General features: G+C 40.8%; 3 protein-coding genes across 3 annotated transcripts in view; 2 read left to right on the forward strand and 1 right to left on the reverse strand.

The window, feature by feature from the left end:
• The window catches only part of TRAPPC3L (trafficking protein particle complex 3 like), a 44,449-nt gene continuing 18,087 nt past the window's right edge, over positions 265 to 26,626 (reverse strand). Inside the window, exons 4-5 of the mRNA XM_021091590.1 lie at positions 5,255 to 5,440; positions 265 to 1,548 (exon numbers count right to left, since the gene is read on the reverse strand). Of these exons, the coding sequence (XP_020947249.1) occupies positions 1,432 to 1,548; positions 5,255 to 5,440 (303 nt within the window). The 3' untranslated portion in view covers positions 265 to 1,431. The remainder of the gene's footprint in view (positions 1,549 to 5,254; positions 5,441 to 26,626) is intronic.
• Positions 8,337 to 18,775, forward strand: FAM26E (family with sequence similarity 26 member E). The gene is made up of 2 exons (XM_021091584.1): positions 8,337 to 8,913; positions 13,385 to 18,775. The coding sequence occupies exons 1-2, from the start codon at positions 8,365 to 8,367 to the stop codon at positions 13,772 to 13,774; spliced, it is 939 nt and encodes a 312-aa protein (XP_020947243.1). The 5' UTR covers positions 8,337 to 8,364; the 3' UTR covers positions 13,775 to 18,775.
• The window catches only part of FAM26D (family with sequence similarity 26 member D), a 44,815-nt gene continuing 27,018 nt past the window's right edge, over positions 8,830 to 26,626 (forward strand). The window contains exon 1 of the mRNA XM_021091581.1: positions 8,830 to 8,913. The gene's annotated coding sequence lies outside the window, so the exon portion shown is untranslated. The remainder of the gene's footprint in view (positions 8,914 to 26,626) is intronic.

A 26,626-nucleotide genomic window follows, 5' to 3' on the forward strand; every position in this document is an offset into this window, starting at 1 on the left:
TGTGGCTCAGAGGGTTAAGAACCTGACTACTACCTATGAGGATGCAGGTTCGATCCCTGGCCCTGCTCAGGGGTTAAGGATCTGGTGTGGCCATAAGCTGCAATATGGGTTGCAAACGAGGCTCTTACCTGGCATTGCTGTGGTGTAGATCGGCAGCTGCAAGTCGGATTGGACCCTTAGCCGGGAACTTCCATATGTCTCAGATGCGACCCTAAAAATAAATAAATAAGTAAATAAATAAATAAACTCACTGATATAATTTTATATTACATTGCATCTGATCCTCTCATTTTATAGATAAGTGAGTGAGAGAGAGAGGCCGAGAGATGATCTGCCTTGCCCAGGATCAGCCAGAGTCAGAATCAGCTGAAGCCACCAGAAACAACCAGGACTGTATCTTTAGGCTCCTGAGTCCTAGTTGAGGTCTATTACGTCCACATTATTTACACCAGTTTTAACCAATAGTACCACACTAACTGTAACTTTTACTTAAAATTTGAGTTCTCTGCCAAGCTCAGTAGATTCTGGAGTGCTATATGCTTACGGTCCGATAAAGATTATCATTCATTTAATCCAGTACATTTGAATTTTAAATGTTCTGGCCATGAACAAAATACAGTTTGTATGATTTTTAGGAGATAAAAATGATACCAAAATTTCTAACTGAATAAGTTTTGGGGTAAGAAAGTAGTCTCAAAGAACATTATTTACCTCTCATCTTAGACATTTCCTGGCCTAACCATCAGCAATATTTCATGAGAAGTGGAAGGACTTTGGTTACTATAACCTCTCTAAAAATTAAATGAATGAAAATTAAGTGCTTTAAAAAATATTTCAGAATTAGCATCCAAATAAATAATTTATCTTGATAATTACTAAACCAAGAGTAGTTTCAGGAGGCTGAAGCTATAAGCCAAGACAATATATGAGAAAAATCATATCTATAGTTTCTCAAACATTGGGAAAGTTGTTACAAATGACACTGTTTCTATAGAAAATGCAATACACAGTATCTTGAAACTGTCTTTGTATAGTGAACTTTACATTGTATCATATCATCCGTTTTTTCACAAAGAAGGAATAAATACACCAACTGTGTTGGTGGTATAATTTTTTTCCATTATCACAGGTAAAAGAAATAAACAGATTCTCTTAGGATGGACTATGTAATATGTAGAATTCATGCTTGCTGTCTTACAAGGAGTTATTTGTATATGAAATCTTGTGAACTTGAGATTGAAAATGCATGATTTATAAGCAAAGGAAAAAACAGCTTTAAATCTTAGTGCCCTACATTTCAAATTTCTGGCTGATTTATAAGCCTTTAAATCCCAGGCTATTAAGCATTTCGAAATTTATATGGATAGATATGTTTAGCTAATATTAACTCCTCAACCAGCTGGCCTGTGGCATTTTGCATGCTATTCTTCATTATTTCCGTCTGTATTTTTTCTCATCTAGCTTTTTCAGAAATGTTATTCCTATTTCTGTCACACTGTCACCTTTTAGTCTGTCTTGCAAGAATGTAACATCAGCAGCCAAATGAACCTAGGAAAGAGAAAAAAAACAACAACAGCAGGTTTCCGTCATTCAGGTTTAAAAAAAAATAACAAAAAACTCTGGATTTTTCTGTTTCTTTTTTCAGCTTCATTTACCCCCATAAAGAACTGACTTTCCTTATTGGATGATAAAAAGGAGCTTGTTTTGTGGCTGAAGGGCCCTTTACTGTGTACCCTCCATTGATGGTCTGGCTATGGTCAGCTCCGTGTGTGTCTACAAAGAGAAGGGTGGTTCAGGACAGGCTCAACCTGATTGATTCTGGGGCAAGATGAGGATGTGGGCCCATTTTTGCTCACTGTGCAGGTTTAAACCACGGATCCCATCTCAAGAAGAATACAAATTCCCAGCTCAAAGATGGCATGGACCCAATGTGCCTTGCCAAGCAGAACTTCCAAGGATAAATGGTTTCTTAATCGATTCTTCTCCAACTGACTTGCTGTAAATCATTGTCATTAGCTAAATAACAGAGTCACTTGTCTTAATGACATTTAGCAATCACTTATGGCTTTGAGAGCTATGAAAAAACACCAACTAAATAAATTATAAGTATAAAATTAAACATTGAAATTATAAACATGAATATTTGATGTCCAGGCCTTTTCTATTATAAAGCATTTCTCATCTCTCAGACATTGGAGTAAGCCCTTAGGGCTTACTTTTCTATTCATTAAAGTATACTCACCTGAAAGCAGCGTATTGCTGACCTACCCTCAATAGAGTACCTGTTTGGCTATTTTAAGGCATTGGGCTAAATAAGACAAATAAGAAAAAGTGCCTAGTAAAAGCAAATAATAAGTGAAAAAGCATGGATTGAGTGGGAAATTCATTAATATTATTGAATCTTATCTGATTCACTCCCCTCACTAAGAATCCCTCGGCCAACTAACTTGGATCAGTAAGACCATAGACTTTGGGGTGCCAAATTATCTGCTGGTACAGAGTGCAAAAACCATGTATTTGCTTATCCATTCTAAACGTAATAGTTTGCATCTACCAACCCCACACTCCCCTCCTGATCTACAGTGCAGGGTGCTATATATCTCTTGGATAGAACATGATGAAAGATAGTATGAGAAAAAGAATGTGTGTGTGTGTGTGTATCTGGGTCACTTTGCTATATGGCAGAAATTGACACAACATTGTAATAATCTATTATAAAAAAAAAAACCACCCAAAACCTTGCTTTTGTGATGCTTGCCACTCAGTAGAAGGATGTACACTGCACTTTGAAATGTAGAAGCTAAATTCACCCTCATTTTTCCCCATAAGATCTTTGTGGTTCTTTGTCATAGTTTAACTGAAAATCAATTAAAATAACAAGAAGACTACACTGAAGTTATTTGGATATTTGGGGCCATATGAGGTTGGTGCATATTTGTCATTAGGCATTATATAATCAACTGTTAAAATCTGGAGGCTTCCTTATCCTACTTTGGACTTGGTTTTTTGGTCCATCCCTTTGCCTCTAAGTTTCCAGAACATTTTCCCTCCCCTTTCTTAATTTCCTGGCTTCAAAATAATAGTACAGTAGAAGCATGGAGGATTTGTGTGAATAATACATTTGTTTATGGTTTTACTTTTTCGGAGAACTTTTATTATATCCTTCCCCTAATTATCACAAATAATTGAACATTATATGCATGGTTCATTATCCTTACACTTCCTGTCTTTGGCTACCATCTGGTCTCATCATTCTTAACAGCAAAACTTCTGGAAAAAATGAGACTTTGTTGGCTATTAGAGCTTTCTAAGTTGCCCTTGGCTCCTCAGCTTGACAGACAATCTTCTTCTTCCTCTACTTTCCCCAAACAGCTTTTTTCCCAAAGTCCATTCCTGCCCTTTTGATCATTAAATATTGGGATAATTTTTCAGCTCCTGTTTTATGTAGCCTCTCTACTATCCTCGCTCTTGGGCATCGCTCTCTTTTCTTGACATACTCTCCTCCCTTGATTCTGACTCTGTTCTTTCCTGCTCTTTCTGCTTTCTTTGACACTCCTGCTTGGTATCTTTTGCAGCGTTTGAATTCCCTCTTCACTTAGTCATTATGTTGGGTTGCACCCTAGGGCTCTATCTGTGATTCTTTTCTTCTTACTCTGCAGTCAATCCTTGGCACTCTTTAATAGTTTCAGTGCCTCTTCAGCCCACTTCTTTCTGTGACCTCTGGACATGGATGACAACTGCTTCCTGGATATCATCACATGCGTGTGTGTGTGTGTGTGTGTGTGTGTGTGTGTGTGTGACCTCAATCCCAACAGCTCCCCAACTGAACTCATCACTCTGTCTCTTCCAGCCCCCAGTGTTCTCCTCCTGGTTTGTTCTCTTGGTTAATAGAACAAGCATACCTACAAGTTTCTTAGAACCCTAAATGTAATTCCTGGATCTTTTTCTCAATCTTGTCCCTTCAGGCAACTGGTAACCTTGTGTGAAGTCTGTTCTACCTTCTTCGTGTTGTTCAAATTGGTCTTCTCTTCTCTACTCCTACTGGCAGAGCTTTATTCTGGTTTTCCCTGAGGTCACCATCACTGGCTTCCTAACAGCTCTCCTGCTCCCTTCCTTTTGTACAGGTTAACTTTTTTGACAAAAGAGTGAAATTTCCAAAGCATAAATGTCAAAATACCATTCCCCTGTCTATAAACCTACAGTGGGTCTCTATTGCTGTCAAGATAAAAATCCAAATACCCAATCTTACCCTGAGAATCCTCCTTTTATAAAAATCAGGACTCTGTAAAGAATTTAAACTTCTTTTCTCATGACAATACTTTTAATCTACATGTGTCTCTAACTGAACTAATCTAACTTCCTTATTCCTTGAACCAAACACTCTCTTTGTGTCTTTGGACTTTGTTCTCCTTTTACCTGTAATATTCTTTTCCCCTTATTCCAAGGCCTTCACCTAACTGCTTTTCCACCTTTCAAATGCCAGCTCAGAGTTTCCCTGGGAAAGCTTCCCTGCTCCCCAATTCCACCCCAACCCAGGTCTTCCCATAGTCCTAAATCACACTTCCTCTCACAGTTGACTTCTCTACTGGACAGAAGAATCTTGAAGGGCAGCAACTGTGTCTTGTTCATCTTTGTCCGCTGAATGCCTCTTAACAGATGCTGAACACCGTTATAGATAAATCACTGGATAATTCAGGTGTGGAAGCCAGCCTCCAAAATGGCCTATGAGTATCCCACCTCCCTTGGTAGTGATGTTGCAGCAGAGTTAGCAGCACCTGTTATGATTAGGTCTGCAAAGGGGACCATTTGATAAAGAACTTCATAAAGCCTCCTAGCCAATTGTGAGCAAGGCACAGAGGCCATGTGAATGAGCTTGGAAGTAGATTCCCAGCCTGTCAAGGCTTCAGAGACTGCAGCCCTGACCAGCTTCCTGATGGCACGTGCATTATGCCGTGAAAGGCTCTGAGCCACACAACCTAGCAACACTGCTCCCAGACTTCTGATCCTCAGAAACTGTGTGAGATAATAGATATTTGTTCTTTTAAGCAGGTCCATCCAGAGGTAATTTGTTACATAGCACCAGATACTGAATATACCTGGCAAAATAATGTATGTGCCAGAAGTTCCTCTGGGGTACAGTAGGTTAAGGATCCAGTGGGGCTGCAACTGCAGCGTGGGTTGGATCCCCGGCCAAAGAACTTCCACTAGGGGTAGGTGTGGCCAAAAAAAAAAAAAAAAAAAGTATGTGCTTTACCATTTCCAGGGCTCCTCTGATAATCCCGCAGAGTAAATTGCTGTAGCACAGAGAAGATCGCCCAGCGGGGAGCTCTTCCACAAACTCTGCCAGAGGATTCTTGTCTAGAATCAGGGAAAATTCGTTTCTGCTGGCATTGTTACAGGTCACACTTGGTGTAATTCCCAAGTACATCTTGAAAGCAACCTAATAAATAGGAAAAAAAAATTACAATACTTGATCTAGGACAAACAGCTATTAGTAAGGCACCTGAATACCCTGCTGCAGCCATAGTGGAGTTAAACTTGTGGAGTTTGTAGTCAGAAAGCCTGGATTTATACCCAGCTTTGAAACGTATTGATCCTTTGACTTGTGCAAATCTTAAACACTTTAATTTTCATGGAATAGTCTAAATGACTAGTTTTCTGTGGAAACAATATGGCTTATGAAACAGAGTTAAAGCATTATTTTTGAAATATTTTTCAAAAATAAATATCCTTTAGGAGGGTAAGAAATTAAAATATTACTGGAGTTTTCTGGTGGCAAAGTGGGTTAAGGATCTGGCACTGGCACTGCAGCTGCTCAGGTTGCTTCTATGGCACGGGTTCGATCTCTGTCCTGCGGAAATTCCAAGTGCTGTGGGTGAGGCTAAAAAAATACTGCCCATTATCAGAATAGTAGCATAATATTTACCATGTGAGCTGAGTAAAGGATAAGATCCTGAATTAGAGCGGACCCAAGACACATATGCCACAGCAGGAAGGGGACAGAGCAGAGCATAGAGGGTGCTGTGGGAAGATTAGACGCAAGGGTGTGTTTGGGAAAATGAGGGGAGTCATATCACCAAGGCTGATAAATCTCTGAGAAGGAGCAGGGGTTAGTGTCAGGAGGCACATAAATGAGTCATAAAGTACCTTCTCAAAGAAAGTATGCTTTTTAAAGGGCTTAAAGAATTTTACAAGGGAGAGAGAGAGGAAAGCTAGGGGACAATTTCTCTTATACCTCCAGTTTCACAAATGAGTAACTGGGATTCAGAGAAGTAAAATGGCATGGCTGGGAGTTCCCACTGTGGCTCAATGGTAATGAACCTGACGAGTAGCCATGAGGATTTGGGTTTGATCCCTGGCCTCACTCAGTGGGTTAAGGATCAGGTGTTGCCATGAGCTGTGGTATAGGTCGCAAACGCAGTTTGGATCCCACATTGCTGTGGCTGTGGTGTAGGCCGGCAGCTGTAGCTCCTATTCGACCCCTAGCCAGGAACCTCCATATGCCATGGGTGCAGCCCTAAAAAGCCAAATAAATAAATAAAACGACATGACCAAGTTTGTACTATAATTTAGCTCCCAGCTTCTAGTCCAAGGCACTTTTTTCACAAAATATACAGCCTTGGGATTTAAAGTTTATTCATGGAAATTTGTTAGCTTGATTGTTTTTTTCTTTCAAGTGCTTGAATTTAATTTTTAACATTAAGGGGAGTTCCTTTCGTGGCTCAGCGGTTAATGCACCCGACTAGGATCCATGAGGATGCGGGTTTGATCCCTGGCCTAGCTCAGTGGGTTAAGGATCTGGTGTTGGTGTTGCTGTGGCTGTGGTGTAGGTCGGCATCTGTAGCTCTGATTGGACCTCTAGTCTGGGAATGTCCATATGCCTCGGGCGCGGCCCTAAAAAATCAAAAACAAACAAGCCCCCAAAACATTAAAACAGTGTAATATGGAAGTGGGTACAATTTCCTTATATGATTTATAATTAGAAGTACTGAAAATTTCACCATTCATTCGTTCATGGGCACTCATTGAGCACTGGCTGTCTAGCACAGTGCCTGGCATACAGCGGAGCTCAGTAACTCTTTGGAAAACAAATTATTGAGTAAGTATCCATTCTGCATTTGACATTCTGTTTCGGCCCAGAATACAAAATTTAATATGATGTAGTTCCTATTTAATAAGGGCTCATAGTCAAAAAGGAGCTATAGGTATTAAACAAATCATGGCAACATTATGATCAGTTCTGAAAGTACAATGTTATACATTAGGAAGCCTTTGAAATATTCACAGAGTTTTATTTTTTTATTTTATTTTATTTTATTTTTTATTTTCCCACTGTACAGCAAGGGGGTCAGGTTATCCTTACATGCATACATTGCAATTACAGTTTTTCCCCCACCCTTTCTTCTAGAAATATTCACAGAGGAAGAAGCTCCAACGCTATTCATGAATGTTGAGTGAGCATTTGCCAGGTGGACAAGACCAGGTGTGTGGGAAACTGAGGGGGGAGAGAAGGAACATGTTGAGGGCTTGAAATACCCTGATGGGGTCCACGGGAAGCTGGTAACTATCAACTTGTGGGCAGCAGGGTGCCCCAAAGGTGTGAGTAGACTAGGGGACAACTGGATTTCTGTTTTAGAAGGATCTCCTTGGTGTCAGCATGGAGGATGGATTTAGGGTTGAGAGTGGGGGTGGGCATGAGGTCAAAGGCAGAGATACCAGTCAAGAGGTGACTATGACAGCCTAGGAAAGAAATGATGAGGCCCCTTCTCATTTTGCATTTCATTTAAACTCCAACTCTCCTTGAACTTTTCCATATAAATCTCAAATAGCCGACATCCTAAAATTTGGTTCAAGTCACTAGTCAGAGAGGATGTGAAATGATTCTTCCAGATCTTAAGTCAAAGTTGCCAAATTCCTAGGTAAAAGGAGAAAAATACCATCATGAAACCCTAGGCTTGGAGAATCGAGTTGGCTCCCAATTGGTGGTAGCCCAATTTCTGCTAATGTTGATTGGTCTGGTTGGAAAATTTCTAGACTGTTATTACCTGTAAATGTCGGAATTTCTTTCTGATGCTCAATCCAAGCCACATGAAAGTAACATAAAAACCGAGGCTGTTCACTTTGAATTTACTCTGATAATCTGTGTTCTGGCTCTAGTTTCACGGCCCAATATCCACCAGTAGGAGGCGTTATGGGAACACTGTTAGGAAATATTCATTCCTAAGGAATGACATTGTTTCCTTATCTGGCTGAATTCAGTCTGAGAAGGAGGACTGTTGTTTCTAATGAAGAAAGAGCTCCACCCTCGGCCACTGCCACAGCCGCTCAGCCAATAAATAAGAGCAAAGCATTTTCCCTTTGTGTATGTCCAACATGGATGCTTTTCAGGGGATTTTAAAATTCGTCCTCAACCAGAAAACTGTTATTGGCTACAGCTTCATGGCTCTGCTGACCGTGGGAGGTGAGCGTCTCTTTTCACTCGTGGCTTTTAAGTGTCCCTGCAGCACAGAGAATGTGGTCTACGGCTTGGTTTTCCTTTTTGCTCCTGCCTGGGTGTTACTGATCCTGGGGTTCTTTCTGAACAACAGGTCCTGGAGACTTTTCACAGGCTGCTGTGTGAATCCCAGGAAAATCTTCCCCAGAGGCCACAGCTGCCGCTTCTTCTATGTCCTCGGTCAGATCACGCTGAGTTCCTTGGTGGCTCCGACCATGTGGCTTTCGGTGGCTTTGCTCAACGGGACTTTTTATGAATGTGCCATGAGCGGGACCAGAAGTCCAAAACTCCTGAGGTTGATCTGCAAGGACAAGCCCAAAGAGTGCTGGAACGAGCTTCACAAAGTATCTTGTGGGAAAACCAGCATGACCTCCACGGACAGCGAAGAATTGAAACTGTCCCTGCAAGCCCAGTCCCAGGTAAGAAGGACAGATGTGACTTTTTTTTCCCCAGCCTGAGAGGCTGAAGTGTTCTCTCTGACCTCCGTTCAGCCAGGGCTGAGTCTGAATCCTGCTAGAACATTTTGAAACTCAATGGAAATTAGAACACGGTGCAGCCATTAGACAGTTCTCAGGAAAAGCTTTGTAGAAGTTGGCTGGCTAATAAAATTGTTGCTTGGATTGTCTTTTCCGTTTCCGAAAAGAAAAATAGCCTCTGAGTTATACAGATGGAAATGCTTAAGAACTTGAAAATAATGCCTGGGTTGCATTGTAAACAATGCACGATACTAACACATAATAGGGTGTTAATGGCAGAACTGTAATTAGAAATTATTGCCTCTATCAATTACTTATTTTTAAACTGGTTTTTCAGAAAAAAAAAAAAAAACCAACACATAGACATTCACCTATTAAAGTCCAGCTGAACCAAATGAGCTAAGACCTTTTAAAGTTGCACATGATATAATTAGTAGAGAGATTCCCTTGACTGATTACTGGTGACTTCTATCTCTCTGGATAAACACTGTCAAGGGGGAGAATTTCCTGTATTAAGTGGGTGTTGGCAGCCTTTAAATAGCCTTCAGTGAAACAGGACCATATTCTCCAGGGAGGCTCTGTCCTAAGTTCTTGGTGCTCTAAGCTAAAAAAGTTCTTACATTACTTTAGAAGATCGAGATTTGGGGCATTGTTTTATTTAAGAGAAGGAAATCATAGCTTTACCTAAATGATGCAAAGAAGTGGCTTGTCAGCCTTCCAGGCCCATGAGCACAAATCCAGATGTGAGCCTTGCCCTGGCCTCAGGAAAAGACTGAATTCCTGCTTGTGAGGAGAAGAAATTACATTCCCCCAACCAAAACAAGCAAGAAGATAAGATAAACAGATCCACAGGTTGTCAGGAGTGCTATTTGTTTAAGAATAAACGTGCTGCAAATAGTGTAATTTCACTTTTTCCAATGGAGATCTGCCTTTTCAACAGCACATCAAGGCAAAGTCTTTTTTAAAAATCATACTTTCCAAAATGGGTTGACAGTAGAATCATACTCTTTTCATCATCAGATAAGCCTAAAAATGCTCCCCAAACAAAATCTTTTGTTTAAGAGCATCTTAGATAAAAACATGCCAGGTTCCCAAATGTCTTTCTTCTTTTGTTGAAGGAAGGTATTAATTACAAGTGTCATGATACAACGAGTGATTTCTGATTTGTGTCTTCGGGCACCAGGCTCCATTCAGGTAGTGCCAGATTCAAGCACTTAGCACTGTGTGAGTTCTTCTTCTCTAAACACAGGCATAAGGAAATCATGCACATCCTGTCAGAGCTTAGCCCGGGCACACTGATCTGTTTACTTTGGAGAGGCAGGAGATAGACCTGGGGCTGATTCCTAGGAGAAGATGCAAGAGGCAGGTGGACAAAGGGAGCCGCCTCATAACAGGTGCTGACCACAGCCTGGTGCTCCCAACAGACAAGAGCAGCACACAGTCCAGACCAGCAGTTGGGTATGTGGGTGGAGGTGGAAAATGTGCTGTGTCCTTGGGTGGAGCAGAGCAACAAAATCCAGCTGGGTGGCTCTCTCTTCTTAAGGAAGGTAGGGTAGAGTGGTGGCCAGAACTCCATCTTGGAATTGGCTAGCCTTGGGTTCAAATCCTGATTCCATTCACTTACCAGCCACCTGACCCAGACCTACTGATTTGACCCCTCAGAGCCCCAGTTTCCTGATAGTCAGGGGTTCTAGGGGGTAATGATGCCTATCTTGGAGGGGTGCTGAAAGGGGTAGAGATAATGGACATAAATGGGCCCAGAGCTGCTGGCATCAGTTTCTAAACTGATGAGAAAAACATCAGGGTTTGAGGGAGAAGCTTCATGCAGAATGGGACACTACTGAGGGCCTGGGTGGGAGCAACCACCATGTTTATTTAGGTTTTGGGTACCATGAACTAGGGAAGAACAGGGGGTGCTCAGCCCTCAGGTGAGAGCAAGTCAAGGCAAAGTTCATGTGATGGGGGAGGGGTATCTGAAGCTGATCAAAGAGTTGATAACTCAGCAGAACTGGTTCACATACCAAGGTGAAATGATCTATAGGAAGACCGGCTGCGTGGAACAAGAAAGGCAGAGGTTGAAGAACAGAGGAGGATCCAAGGGAGCCAGCCACAAGTGATCAAAGAAACTGTGCAGACTTTCCCACGGTGGGAGTTGAGCATCACTCATTAGTCATATCCAAGAGAGACCATGAGTTCAGTAGTGCTTAGAAATAGCAGAATGTGCTAATAGCTGACACTTACTTGTACATCTACATCATCTCATTTTAATTCCCCAAATCACTTTCCACAGTAGATAACCCCACTTCACAATTGAGGAAACCGAGACAGAGAGGAGACCCTTAGAAAAGGGAAAGTTGAGTGAATCCAGCTGGTGCCAACCCAGAGCTGGCTTTCGTGTGGAGTCTTCACAATGACCTCCAGAGTCTGGGTCAGTGTTTGGGAACCCTTGGTTTAAAGCACTGGAGCTTATTTGCAGTTCTATTGAGGTCTCAATGCATCCACTGGCAGATATTGTTTCTATGTTCAGAGAGACCCATCTGCTGAGAAATGCTAAATGCCATTTAACTAAAATGCCATTTGAAACTTTGAAAGAGCTTTGTTTGTTGTCCACATACGAAATTAATTCCAATTGCAAAAACTATAATTAGAACGACGAAAAAATTTAGGAGATAAGTTGAGCTGCTTAGACTTCTGTTTTTAAAATTCAGAAAAAAATCCCCAGCTGAACCAGTGTGTATCCAAAGAGGAATTTATTTTTTCCAACTACCAGTTTTCAGAACCAACCAATTGTGAAGGTTTGGAATGACCCTATATTTTTTTCTTGGCTTTTATGCAGGCATTCAATTTTTTAAAAAATCCATCATTTAAAAAAAAAATCCATCCATCTTACTCTTATTTATTTATTTTTTATTTTTTCCTTTTTATGGCCTCACCTGTGGTAGAAGGAAGTTCCTGGGCTAGGGGTTGAATTAGAGCTGCAGCCTATACCACAGCCACAGCAACACCAGATCCGAGCCTTGTCTATGACCTATACCACAGCTTGCAGCAATGCCAGATCCTTAACCCACTGAGCGAGGCTGGAGATCAAACCGGCATCCTCACAGAGACTATGTGGGATTCTTAACCCACTGAGCCACAACGGGAACTCCCAGGCTTCCAATTCTTATAGCTTCGTTTTCTTTATTGTGTTAACAGTTGTTTCACTTCATCATGGATAGTGAGTAAGGACACTTCTCTCATGGAAGTTCTGGTGTTCTTCGCAAACAATGTGATGCAGGAAAAATCAGTCACTTGCCATAGATATGCATGTATCAATGCCTGAAAACACTCACTCAACATTTGTTCAAATAACCCCATTTACTCACACACAGAATTCTTTCTTCTAACAGCTAGTACTATCTGAGGGCTTGGTTTTTCCAGTTATTGGATAATCTATATTTTTGCTCTTTTCTACTTGCCTGCCTTCTGGGTATTTCTTTGCATACCCAAAGTGGCTAGAGTGGAGAATAGAGGTTAGGTAAAGCCATAAAAAAGAGCAAAATAAGGGCACTTGCAGCAACATGGATGCAACTAGAGATTCTTATACTAAGTGGAGTAAGTCATACAGAGAAAGACAAATACCATGTGATATCACTTATACAGAGAATCTAAAATATGGCAAAATGAACCTATGTACAAAATAGAAGCGGACTCCCAGACATGGAGAACAGACTTGTCATTGCCAAGGGGGAAGGAAAGGGTGGGATGGACTGGGAGTTTAGGATTAGTAGATGTAAACTTTTACACTTAGAATGCATAGGCAATGAGGTCCTACTGTACAGCACAGGGAATTCCACCCAATCTCTTGATAGAACATAGTGGAAGATAATATAAGAAAAGGAATGTATATATGTGTGTGACTGGGTCACTATACTACACAGCAGAAAGTGGCACAACATTGTAAATCAAAATATCATTAAAAAAGGAAAACATATATGTTTTATATAACATATATATATATTTGCTTTTTAGGGCTGTATCTGTAGCTCTATGGAAGTTCCCAGGCTAGGGGTCGAATTACAGCTACAGCTGCCAGCCTAGGTCACAGTCACAGCAACTGTGGGATCGGAGCTGAACCTACGACCTACACCACAGTTCATGGGAATGCTGGATCCTTAACCCACTGAATGAGGCCAGGGATCGAGCCCGCATCCTCATGGGTCATGGCCGGGTTCATTACCGCTGAGCCACAACAGGCACTCCCAAGAAAAACATATTTAAAAAACAAACAAACTATCAATAGTTAAGATGAAGGATTTCAACTGAGGCCTAGCAGTAGCTGGGATTAATTTAGCCATACCCTTCCCAATAACAGCATTCCTGCTCCGTGAAAGGTGGCTTTGCTTCCGGTCCTCAATGTTTCTTTCTTTCGAAGATTCTAGGATGGTTCCTGATCTGTTCAGCAGCTTTCTTCTCCCTACTCACCACATGTTATGCTCGCTGCCGATCAAAAGTTAGCCACCTGCAGCGGAGTTTTTGGAAGACATATGCACAAAAGGAGAAGGAGCAGCTGGAAAATACACTTCTGGACTATGCCAAAAAGTTGAGTGAGAGAAACCTGAAATGCTTCTTTGAAAACAAGAGGCCGGATGTCTTCCCCCTGCCCACCTTTGCTGCCTGGGAGGCTGCTTCAGAGCTGCATTCTTTCCACCAAGGCCGGCAACACTATAGCACCCTCCACAGAGTGGTGGAGGATGGTCTGGAACTTAGCCCCCAGGAGGAGGAAACCACACTGGGGCTGGCAGATACGGCCCACAATGTGTAGTCACCCACCATCACCGACTCACCATGTCCACACATCTTTCTGCTGAGTCAACAGCTACCTGAGCATCTCTGCCTTTTCTCATAGGGAGTCTCCCTTCCTTCCTCCCCTCCCCTCCCCCTTTCTTTCTTCCTTCCTTCCTTCCTTATCTTCCTTCCTTCCTTTCTCTCTCTCTCCCTTTCTTTCTTCCTTCCTTCCTCCCTCTCTCCCTCCCTCCTTCTCTCTCTCTCTCTCCCTTTATCTTTCTTTCTTTCTTTCTTTCTTTCTTTCTTTCTTTCTTTCTTTCTTTCTTTCTTTCTTTCTTTCTTTCTTTCTTTCTTTCTTTCTTTCCTCTCTCTCTCTCTCTCTTCTTTTTAGGGCCACACCTGCAGCATATGGAAGTTTCCAGGCCAGGGTCAAATCAGACCTTTAGCTGCTGGCCACAGCCACAGCCACCCCGGATCAGAGCGGCATCTTCTACCTACACTGCAACTCTCGGCAACACCGGATCCTTAACCCACTGAGCGAGACCCGGGATCAAATCCCCATCCTCACGGACACTATGTCAGGTTCTAAACCCACTGAGCCACAATGGGAACTGCTGGAGTGTTTCTTTATAAGACAATGTCACAAAGGGAAGCAGCTTTATAGCTCCCAACTGCAGACAGTGTCAAGTTCTCAAACTGATGCTGAGTGTCTGGCAAGGATGGTGACAAAGATGCTCTTGCCTTGGTTGGGGGTTGGACTCTGTGACTTCATGTTCTAAGATTTTAATGATTGACAGTGAGACTCATGCAAGAAGGTTTGCCATGCTATGTAAACATGGTCATGACATTTGGGGGAGCAGTGGTGACTTGTGTGTAACTGGTATTCTTAACAGACTGCTATATAGCAGGATCTGTGGTGTGGTCAGTGGAAATCCTCGCCCTGTAAATCTATCCTACTGCCTTTCAAGGATGTATGACATTCTACAACTTGAAATTAATTTCTTGGAATCTGAAGACACAGGTTCTCAAAAGTGAGACATTGAAAGATATGATGCCTAAAATTTAGGGCTTTTCACCTGTTTCCTCTATGCACTGAAAGTAAACCCCTGCAATCAAGGCTATATTGTGACTTTTGTGGGCTCTTAGCACTTTTGCCTTCAGGGACCCACTTCTACATTAAAAAATACACATGTGCACATACACACAATCACATGCACACATATACATGCATAAATATTTATGACTGTATTGATATAAGAGCATAGGTTAAGTTAAATTTTTTTTCAGTCTTAAAGTTCATTTATTTCCTTGTGACTTTACAAGAAACTAAAAACACTTTTGTGGGTCCTTACAGAATGAAAATTTTGTATTCTATTATATAGTAGTTTAAATATATATGTATATTAATTCCCTCTAAATCTCTGAGTGGAATCGATATTTAAGGAAGAGGCATCATGTTTTATGCTGTGGCTCACATCTTATGCCATGGAGAGTCCTTGCCTCCTAGTTGGAGAATCCTGGGGATAAAGTCTTTATTACCATGGAACATTATCCCAAATTGGGGAAAGGACCTAATAGGTGTAATACCTGGAACACATCCTTGGGAACTTGAAAGTACAGAATCAGGGTGTGTGTGTGTGTGTGTGTGTGTGTGTGTGTGTGTGTGTGTGGTGGCAGGAAGAGTGGGAAGTAGGGGCTGTGAGGTTGCAGTATTTGAAATATAATTTGGGTTTTAAACATGGCATGTGATAAATATTTAACAACTGGCTCTCGGAAGAAAAAAAAACAAAACCCGATTTGAAGGGTTTGCCAATTTCTATGGTACAGTTTCAAGTTACCAAGGTGATGACACTGAAGACAGAGTTAGCACTGAAGAGAAGCTAAGTATGGGCTCTACGAGCCAGTATAAACTTTCCAATAATGCTTTATACCTAGCATTTTTTTTTTACACTTACTTTGATTCTAGCCAAACCATCTCCAATGCATCTTTGGTGCATCTGAGTTTTACTGCAATAAAATCTAACCATGGTATATTAAATATAGCTCAATGGCTCCACTTGAGAGATGTAGTCTTTTCCCCTTCTCCTTGAATTTGGCCTTAACAAACCAATAGAATGTAGGAGAAGTGAAGTCAGATTGCAGAGCAATTGAAGAATATGCCTTGGTCTCTGGCAATGCTCAGCCTGGCAAAATCCAGCCACCATGAGGAACTCCAATTATCCTAGAAGGCCCGGGCTCTGAAGAAAGCCAAACTAGTCAAGAAGCGGGTGAGGAGAGGAAGAGAGAGTGTGTGTGTGTGAGAGACTACTGGTATGTGGCCATCCCCAACTGTTCCAGTCATTCTAGGTTAGGTGCCAGGCATGTGAGTGAAGAAGTTATTTTGGACATTACAGCCTCAATAGACATGACATGAAGAATGACCATGGAACCCAACCAATGGCCAGAAAAAAGACCCTAGATCTACAGTCCAGATGAAGACATTTCCATTAGTCCAGACTTATGAACCACTCTGTCTGAGGCTGCAGACATTGCAAAAGGATTCCCTCTATGTCCTGTCCAAATCCCTGATCCAGAAAATCATGAACTTAAATAAAAGTGTGTTGTTCTAAGCCATCACATTTGGGAACACTATGAATTAAGACAGCCTGAACCACTAATACATAAAAACCAGAATTTATTGAGAGAGAAATTAGGGACAAATTGAATTTATACATAGATTTGTACAAATATTCTCCCTATGCATAAATTTTTCCTTAATAATTTTTTCCCTCTTGATTCCAGTTAAGCACTCTATTGTCTATGGAATGATCTGATAGATGCTGAATAGGTACCTCTTCAGACTAGTTACATCAATGCCTGAAATTCATTTTTAATGATTTTTGGTTAAATTTGGTTTGAGAGGAACATATTGCTATGGGTTGATTCAGTTTAGAATAAACATATTGCTGAGAGGAGTAGCATATTATTTATCATTAACACGTAGAAAAAAATGAGAGTGGAGGGTCCAGGATAAGTTAGCCTTGAGTAAGCTAGAAAGAGAGGAGTCTTCTAGTCTTACTCCTCAAAGTGTTTTCTTCAGACCATCAGCATCAGTATCACGGGGGAGCTTGTTAGAAATGCAGACTCAAACCCCATCCTGGACCTGTTGAACTAAGCCTGAAGTTTAACTAGATCTTAGCTGATTCCTATGCAACTTAAATTTTAGAAGTGCTGGAGTGGTGGTTCTCAAGCTTTAACACATGTCAAAATCATCTGGAGGGCTTGTTAAAATATAGCTTGCTGAGTCCCTGTCTGATTGTGTAGGTCTGAGGTGATGCAAGATAATTTGCCTTTGTAACAAGTTCTCAGGTGATGCTATTGCTGGTCTAGGGATCATGTTTTGAGAACAATTGCTCTAAAGCACAAAGTAGGTCATGCTGGGGAAGACTGGCTAGAAGAAAATAAGAATCGTGGGGCCTACCCAGATCTGCTGAATTAGAATTTAAGCTGTTATCAACCTGTCTGAGAACATGGAATGACTTCCCATATATTTTCTATTTACTCAAGACTACCTTTCATCTTTTAGGGATATTTTTTGGCCACACCCATGGGATGTGGAAGTTCCCAGGCCAGGGATAGAACTCGCCCAAGTTGCTGCAGTAAAATCGCTGGATCCTTAACTTACTGTGCTACCAGGGAATTCCTTAGGGATATTTAAAAATTTTCCTTATATGTTTTGCAAGTGTTGTGCATTTGTAGTTATTCTTCTTTGCTGCTAGTATAAATGGTTTCTTTTTTCCATGATATTTTCCAAGTAATGGTTATTCGAGTACACGAAAAAGCTATTATTTTATCATAACAATTTTATCTCTATCTTCCGATTTTTTAAGTTATGTTATTCTTTGTAGAGATTTTTAAAATTAGAAAATAACTATTTTGTGGGATTCCCATTGTGGCGCAGTGGAAATGAATCTGACTAGGAACCATGAGGTTTCGGGTTTGATCCCTGGCCTCGCTCAGTGGGTTAAGGATCTGGCATTGCTATGAGCTCTGGTGTAGGTCGCAGACATGGCTCAGATCCGGAGTTGCTGTGGCTCCGGTGTAGGCCGGTGGCTACAGCTCCAATTAGACCCCTAGCCTGGGAATCTCCATATGCTGCAGATGCGGCCCTAAAAAGACCAAAAAAAAAAAAAAAAGAAAAGAAAAGAAATTAACTATTTTGCAATCCCTAATGACATAATGGACCTAGATAATAAATAATGAATTCTAAACCACTAGGAGAAGGTAAGACGGTGAGGATCTTGCAACTTGAAGCCACTCATCTGTCTTAGCATCCCTAATAATAGGACAACCCCATATTATGTGCCTCCTAACACTATGCAATGCAAGAGTAAGTACATAGTACAACTCGTGAAATATTGTTTCCTAAAAAATTAATCCTGAATCAAATCAAATATTAAGATCTTACAACTAGTTTACAGGGGATATAGGCAAAAGAAAGTAAGTTAATTAGCACCATGGGGAAGCAATCAAATAAATCTAGAACATAGGACGTGCCATTTGGCATATGACCCAGTTTTCCACAGACCAATGGCATTAAAAAAAAAAAAAGATTAAAAAAGAAATACAAAACATAGTAACCAAAAGCAACACAAGGCCTTATTTGTATGCCGCTTCAAATAACCAACTGACACAGGATATCTTTGAGATATTTAGGGAAATACAAATGGCTATTAAATGGGTATGAGATGATTTCAGGGGATTGTTCATTTTGATGTATATGATAATAGCATGTTGGTTTACACTTTTTTAAAATGTCCTTACCGGCTAGAGATGTATATTGAAATATTTGTGAATTACCATAATGTCTAGAGTTTTCTTTAAAATATTTCAGCATAAAAAGTGGGAAAGCTAAATGCTGAAACAATAGCAAAATAATGATATTTATTGAGGTTGGATAGTAGGTACATGGGACTTATTACATGCTCTATTCATAGTTGCGTAAATTTGAAAGTTTTTGTAGTAGTTGTGTAATGAAATAAATTATGTGGCCACCTCAGTTCTTTTGCTGAAGTTTTGTCAATCAGCTCCTGCTTGCCTGGAGTTTATCCTCTAGTATTATTCTCAGAAAAGGTACTCAGGAATACTATGCCTGAATTCTTACATTTTCAAATTATGAGCCTATTCTATACTTTAAGGACAGTTTAGCTGGTTCATGCTTTCTCTACTTGAATATCTTTAAGTGTTACTTCACTGCCTTTTGCCACTGAATGTTGCTAGGGAAACATCTGATGCCATCTTTATTATTAAGATGATATTTTTACCTTTATTCTCACAAAATTCTTTCTTCATCTTCAAAGTCCAATAACATTACTAAACATGCTTTCAGATAGGTCTTTTGAATCAATTTTCCCTGCTACAAGCTACACTCTTTCATTACGGAGAGACGTTTTTCTCTTGTTTCAAGAGAATGGAGTTTGTGAATCTTCCGTTTTTCTCCTCGTCACTCTATACGATTTCCAAGAAACCTTATAGTTTTAGATTTAGAACTAAGCTACTGTTCTGTTTGTATTGGAATTTCATTAATTTAATAATAATTTTAAAAAGCTAAGTTATCTTGTGGTCTTGATTCTTTTTCAGCCATTCCTTCCCATCTGCCCACTCACACAAGCAGAATAGAGTCAATATTTGACTTTTTGACATTTGCAGCCCCTCACCTATGAGGTAAATAGCAAGGAGCAGTGGATCCATACATGTACTCTTTATGTGGCAGCTGCAAGGATAAAAATTTTTATCCTTTGTGGGGTTGCTGCCCTGATTGTTATCATGTATTCAACCAATCCCATCATTGCTCAAAGTTCCCAAAGGAGCCTAGACTTCCCTGAGGAGGGATATGGCTCCACTTCTATCATTCACAGCAGTGGCTTCTGACTAAACCTTAATGAAGCCCAAAGTATATACTGGAACATAATGAGATTTTAGGAGAGATTAAAGGGTAAGCTGAGCTATTGAGGCTGGACTTGAGCATGGAGGCTAACCTCAGAAGGAGGTAAGTGCCTGTGGCTTTGTATTTAGACCTGTTTGAGCAGGGTTTTGGTCAAGAGCATTAGGTTAGTTTCATCTCTTTTGGAGGTTAGAAGATTCTTATTACAAGTATAAGATTTCATATTTGAGTTTGCAAAAAACTTAGGCTGCTTCAAATAATATTTTCAAAGTTCACTTGTATGTTAAAATTGAGTTATGCAGAAAGAATACTCGCCTAGCTATAAGAGAGATCATATTCTAAATTTTGCTATTCCATTAAAGAGGAAAGGCATTAAAATTTATTAACAAACTATTATATGCTGGGTATTTTACATAGGCTTTTTTTCTTTTTTTTTTTTTTTTTTTTCCTTTTTTTGGCCGCCCTGCAGCATATGGAGTTCCCAGCCAGGGATCAGATCTGAGCTGCAGTTGTGATCTACGCCACAGCTGTGGCCACACTGTATCCTTAATCCATGGTGCTGGGCTGGGGATTAAACCTGCATCCCAGGGCTCCCAGGATGCCACTGATCGCATGGCATCACAGTGGGAACCTCTACATAGGATTTATATTTAAAATTTCACAAGCATACTGGGAAAGAGATATATTGTTTCCATTTTTATGAATAGCACTGAATACTAAGAATTGTCTTAGATATGAGATGGAGCTTAAATTTGGACCTGAGTTAGTCTGGCTCTTAACTTCTACTACAGAAATGCTGCTCCAGGTTGGTATAACCTCAAGTATTCATTTAATTTTTTAAAGCAAGTTTCCTCCCTTGTAATATTAGTATTGAATTAGTACATCAGCATATTTTCAATTCTGTCATCTTAAATGTTAAGGCCAGTAGCAGATGAGTTCCCGGTCAGTTGGCTTCCTAGTGTCCTTCTGGGAGTTGATGTCTGCCTTCAAGTTTCCTGGCCTTTGTCTGAGCCCCTGGCCTCTTTCCCTTTCTGCATAGTTTTTTTTTTCACATTGGGTTTCTAGATATTTGAAATAGTTTTGAGTTATGCTCAAACTATGCTTCTAGTTCATTATATTAATAAGGTTTCCTAGTTTATTTCTTTTGTTAAAAATGACAACTGATAAAGAAGGAATTTTCAGCAATGGATATTTCATTAAAGACTTAGAACAGTCTTCAGACCTTAATTTTTGTATCTTTTAGGGCCATGTCTTCCTGTCTGTACAAATAGCTCTCTTTTTATAGTTTCAAATTTCCTGACCCTAAATAGCCACACCAATGCCTTTTAAAGGCATTGGGAAAAAAAACTTTTCAAGTTTTGAACTGTAATGAAAACTGAGATTAAATTGGGGAAAATGAATTAATTTACCCAATCACATTCTCTAGGACATTTCAAGGAATAAGATAAGTAAGAAAAATAGCAACTCAGGTGATGTTGAATAATTTGCTTTAGAAAATATCTCAAAATATATGCATCCTCTGGCAGAGTATATAACCTATCAAATGATGACTAGCTGCACTGTAACCATTTTATTATTAGATTTTAGCAGAAGGGATGTGCTTCTGTAATAATAATGATTGCTGATGGTATCAACAAATCGAGATGATTTCTCCCAGGGATTTTGTGTGTATTTATGCCATGGGGGGAAACATGTGGGATAGTATCAGTGTTTTTAAAAGGCGTGCTTCCTTAAACAGTTGGCTAACTGTGAGTGGGTTTCACTGACCACTGTTTATGAACTAAAACATATGAAGTAAAGCAGTTAGGAATTCCCATTGTGGCAAGTTAAGAACCTGACATAGTGACATAGTCTCGAAGATGTGGGTTCGATCCCTGGCCTCACTCAGCAGGTTGAAGACCCAGTGTTGCCGTAAGCTGTAATGCAGGCCTGCAGCTGCAGCTCTGATTCCACCCCTGGCTGGGGAACTTCCATATGACACAAGTGCAGCTGTGAAAAGAAAAGAAAAAAGAAAGAAAGAAATCTATAGTTACATATATGCAGTTATGAACTAGTGTTTCATCAATTTCCATTTTCTTTGGCGTAAAGGTCCTGGAAGACACGGCTTCTCTCCTTAGCTTCTCCCGAGAGAGAAGCTAGTTTTCCCAATCACTGATGGGCTTTGTTTCAATCAACACTTTCCTTGATTAGATCTCTCTAGTGTGTTCCACTTTTTTCCCAATGACCTTTTATTTGATTTGAAACACTTAAAGGAAATAGAATGAGTTGTCCTCTGGAAGAATCTGGACTGAAGCCCTGGAGGAGCAGCAGTCCTCCCAAACCACTTGGCCTCCATAGCAAGGATCACCCTAGAGCACCAAAGAACACAATTTGAAACCCTTGCTCTAAGAAGAGTGGATGCCCACTGAGATCACTTGCAGAGTATTTAAAAAGTTCTGATGCTGGTCTTACTTCCCAGAGACTATGATTTCATTGGTCAAAATTAGGGTCTGGGCATCAAGATTTTGAGGGGAAACACCAGGTGATTCATTGAGCAGTCAGGATTCATAACCATCACCCTGGAGCATCACTGAAAGGTCAGGGAAAGTCTGGACATACTCTTACTTCTGACATGAACAAACATGGATGACACAGAGTGTGGCTGCCTTTCCTGACATGTCTCTGAATCTTTAGGCTCGGATAGAACATGCTTTAGCCTTTGGGGATTTGTTTCCTATAGTATTTTCTCTATAGTTTTCATCTCCTGGTAAGGAATTTCATTGTAAACAGTTCCATTATTGAAATGCTGTTGCTATTTTCAATCCACACACTTAGGTTTGTTTCCTAAGTCCGTCTTCCACAAGTTTCATCCAAGTAAGTTATGCAATAGACATAAAACCAAAAATCTCCAATGGAAAGTTAGGACAGCCTAGACTTCTATGTGTGGAGGTATCTGGAAGACTGAACACTGCCCCCAGAATATCTTTGGTAACAGTGCCATGGAGACAAGATGCCTAGAGAAAGCCGGTTTTCCCATAAGGCTCGATCATGAACTGGGAGTGGAAGATGGACATTCCTAAGTAAGAAGAGATAACTTGCAGAATTTACTGAGCATTGAGCCTTAAGAGATACTTCTCTCTGACTAAAAAAAAAGGAATGTTACAATAACGCAGTTGTTATAAAAGTTTACGGGTCATTTTCCTGCAGGTGCCTTGCCTTCATAATGGAAATCTGTCACAGGTAATGGATGCAGTCTTTTGGGTTAGACCTCATCAGTCTGCAGAATCCACAGGCCTTGTGGTTATGCACACAAGCTTTTCCACAAAAGAAAACATCCTACGTGCTTTTCTTCTTTCACCCCTCCCAGGGGTACAAAGGGGAACAGATCCAGTGTGTGGGTGTTTATATAAGGCAGTTCTTGCCTGCTCAGAGGGGGGAATTAAGCCTAAATGGATCTGTTTGTTTCAACCAGTTTCTTATTTCTAATAATTCAGTTGCCATATTTCTGGACCAAATGGTAAGTATTTTCAAAAGATTTTATGTGTTCCTTTTGCTGTTGATCCTTATTTAAAAAATACTGAGACTTTCATGACTACAAAGGGATTTTCTTTCTTTTTAATTTTTTCCACTCCCATCTTCCCTGCTCAAAAATGTTACTAAAGAGGAAAATGGCCTGACATTCAGCTAACTGTGAGGCCAGCCTTCTCTGGAATGCTGTGTGATGTGTGCTGTGACGTCTGTGGAATTCCATCCGTGTTTATCTAGGGCTCCCACTGATTTTAACATCGTTTGTTGGGAAATGTGGAATAAGTAAAGAAATTCGGTTGGCCCCTACCACTGAATTGTGAGTTAGCATTTGAAAAGTAGTAATTAACAGCAAAGTTAAATGTTCTTGGGAGTTCCCAACCTGTCTCAGCAGTAATGAACATGATTAGTATTTATGAGGATGCGGGTTTGATTTCCGGCCTCGCTCAGTGGTTAAGCCTTGCCCTGAGATGCGTTGTAGTTTGCAAATGCGGTTCGGATCCTACGTGGCTGTGGCTGTGGTGTAGGCTGGCAACTGTAGCTCTGATTTGACCCCTGGCAACTTCCGTGTGCACGGGGCGGCCCTAAAAAGACAAAAAGACAAAAAAAAAAAAAAAAAAAAAAAAAAAAAAAGTTCTATCTAAGCCTATTCATCTGTAATCTGATTAGCTTCCGAGGCTGAGGCTCCCGGCGCTTTAGCCCTGGCCCCGCCCCTGCCTGCTCTGCACTCAGAAGCCCTAGGACCTGGTCTCCAGCTGCCACACCATCTGTTGTGAAAACGACCCTCCAGGTCTGCCCAGACTCTTCTGATCAAAGACGAAGCTCGGGGTTTGACTTCTCCTCACCCCTTCAGTTCCTTGCGGAAGTCACAGGGAAGGAATGCCTGGCTTCCCCATTCCAGGACGTCCATTTCCCATTTAAGTCCTCTGCTTGAGGGTGGGAGGCCTCTACCAGAATAGCTAAATCCTCAAACATCTCTTTATAACTTATTCTAGTATAAAACATTGGCAAGATACCTAAATATTTTAGAATGGGGGGGGTGTCTTTGTAACTACCCGCCTCTGTTGTAAGCACCAGCATCAGTTAGCTGTCTGATGGAGGGGACATTCGTGGTACTCATCCTGGATCCCCTCCTTTCCCACCCTGCAGCGTCAAGATCCCTGGCAGGTTGTCACTGAGTTGTCTGAGGTGGACAGATTGGAGCTGAGTGGAGAGGGTGGCCTCCATTGGTAGGAGAGCTGAAGGAGGAAGGCGGAGCCAGGGCATATTAGCATCAGGTGATGCCCATCACTAGGCGGCGCAGTGCTGTGCTCCCAGTCCTGGAGCGGTGAAAGCAGCAAGCAGTTACCTTCTGAGGGGATCATCGCAGTGCTAACCAGCCCTCCCTCTCAGTGAGAGATTTAATAAAGGGCAGGCGTTGCCTGCAATAAAAATGCTCTCTCTATTTTATGCCATTCAGGCTGCATCTCTTCGTCTATCCCTTTAAGTAAGGAGTGTGTAAAAGAAAGGGATGTGCGTCTGTGAGCCTGGAGGGATGGGGGTGGGGGGCGGGTTTGGTGGTGTGTGAGGTGAGGCAACTTTAAAGCTGAGATTTAAATGTTCATCCTAGTAAAAGAAAAACGCTCAAAGGGCAGACAAAAGCCTCCCCATTTTGAGCACAGGCTTATATCGACGCAATCTGAGTGTCATGTACCGTACTTGGGCACACTCCATTTAGGCTTTCACGCAGAATTGTGAAATACGGTGACTTTGGGGCAAAGTGTTTCTTTAAAAAAGTACCTTGTTTAGAAAATGAAGGAAGCCAAATGTAATCAGAAAAAAAGAAAAGAGGAAAGTAAAATACAGAAGCATAAGGAACAAAACTGTTTTTAAGAGAGAAATACTCTAAAATATACTGATGTCTCTGACTTGAATGGCCTGGTTCAAATTAGTTTCACCTGGCAGTTTTCCTATTCACCTAAAAAAAGTCAGGTCATCTCTGGTAACATTCTCTGGAAAAAACCACAGAATGCCAAGAGAAAAGACTGCAAGAGATTGAGAAAAACAAAAGCAAAAGCCCCATAGGATTAGAGGACCAGAACTTTTATGATTGGTTCCTTTGTAAGAAATTCAAAAGAAAAACCTAACACCATCTAGTGTTGAATTTTTCTTTGGAAAATGTGGTTATCTCTCTTCCACCAAAGCATCCTTCTGAGTTTACTGTTTTGAGAAATGTCTGCCCCTCTCTTGCTAATCGTCTAAAATACGTTAAACTAACAATGTGGTTTCACTTGGACTGCTTCCTAGGGGAAACATTTTTTGGGGGGGAAAGATTTGCTTACTTATTATCTGTGAAATACAGAACAATGACAATTCTCTACTTCAGTTCCTTATATTTAGCATGCTAAATGGAGCACACTACACTATTCTCTACAGGAATTCTAGCCTCTGAAACAGAGAAAAACAAATACCGGCATCAGTGAGGTGAAGGAACTGCGCGGAGTGTTCATGGGTAAATAAGACTCATAAATTACTGCTACTAATTTCTTAGACAGGAAGAACAAGATCTTTGCCAATTACTTTCCCTCATTTGGGGGAAATCTCAGGGTGTTTTTCATACCCAGATGCCTTTCCTGAGGAATTCCCTAAGATATGTTACCCTGTTGCTTTGGCCTCAGATAATGCACAAGGATGGTCAGTCCACAGTTTGGCTATGGGCCTGGAAGTGGCTTAGCATGAAAACTCTACCTGATAGAGGGCTAGTGACTGCCTGCCGAGGCCAGAGGCTCTCTTTGGGGGACTTTAAACCTGAGGCACACAGAGAGAGTCACAATCTGGGTGACTGGGCAGAAGACAAAAATGCCTGGAGAAAAGACATTAAACAGAAGCCATGAGGTAGCAAAATCTGTGAGGTGGCAGATTCCTGAGGTGGAGAGAAGATAAGGAAGAATAGAGCCAGGTGTGCAGATAGCCTGCAAGAGCATTGTAATCAGAGTAGCTGAGTCACTAAAGTGGCAGGAGGTTTAAGTAAGAAACCACAAATGCCTGCTATTAAGATGACAAGATAGACTGAATTTCTGCTCTTTCACGAGGCTTAGCTATTGTGTCCCAGAATAATCTTACAATAAGCCCCTATGACCTGATATAACCCACATATTGGCAGCATAAAGGAGTCTACCTCATGCAGTTTGGCTCCATGATGAGTTTTGGATATATTTCAAATATTTTCCACGATAAATGGAATGACTTATTTAAATGATCAATTTTGTCTCTAGCTTCTCCTCACAATAAAACCTACTGTAAGTGCATCTGGAAATAATGAGGCATATTTTTGTGTAACTAAGAAGTTTTTGTAGATCTTAAAGAAAGGTACAATAATTGTATTTTCTATTCGCCCTCATAATAAACTGGAAGAGCTATGTATCCATTAAGTCAAGTGAAATGTAATATCTAATGATTTGATTACCTATTTTTTTTTTTTTT

The sequence above is a fragment of the Sus scrofa genome, chromosome 1, assembly GCF_000003025.6.
Source record: "Sus scrofa isolate TJ Tabasco breed Duroc chromosome 1, Sscrofa11.1, whole genome shotgun sequence".
NCBI lineage: Eukaryota > Metazoa > Chordata > Mammalia > Artiodactyla > Suidae > Sus > Sus scrofa.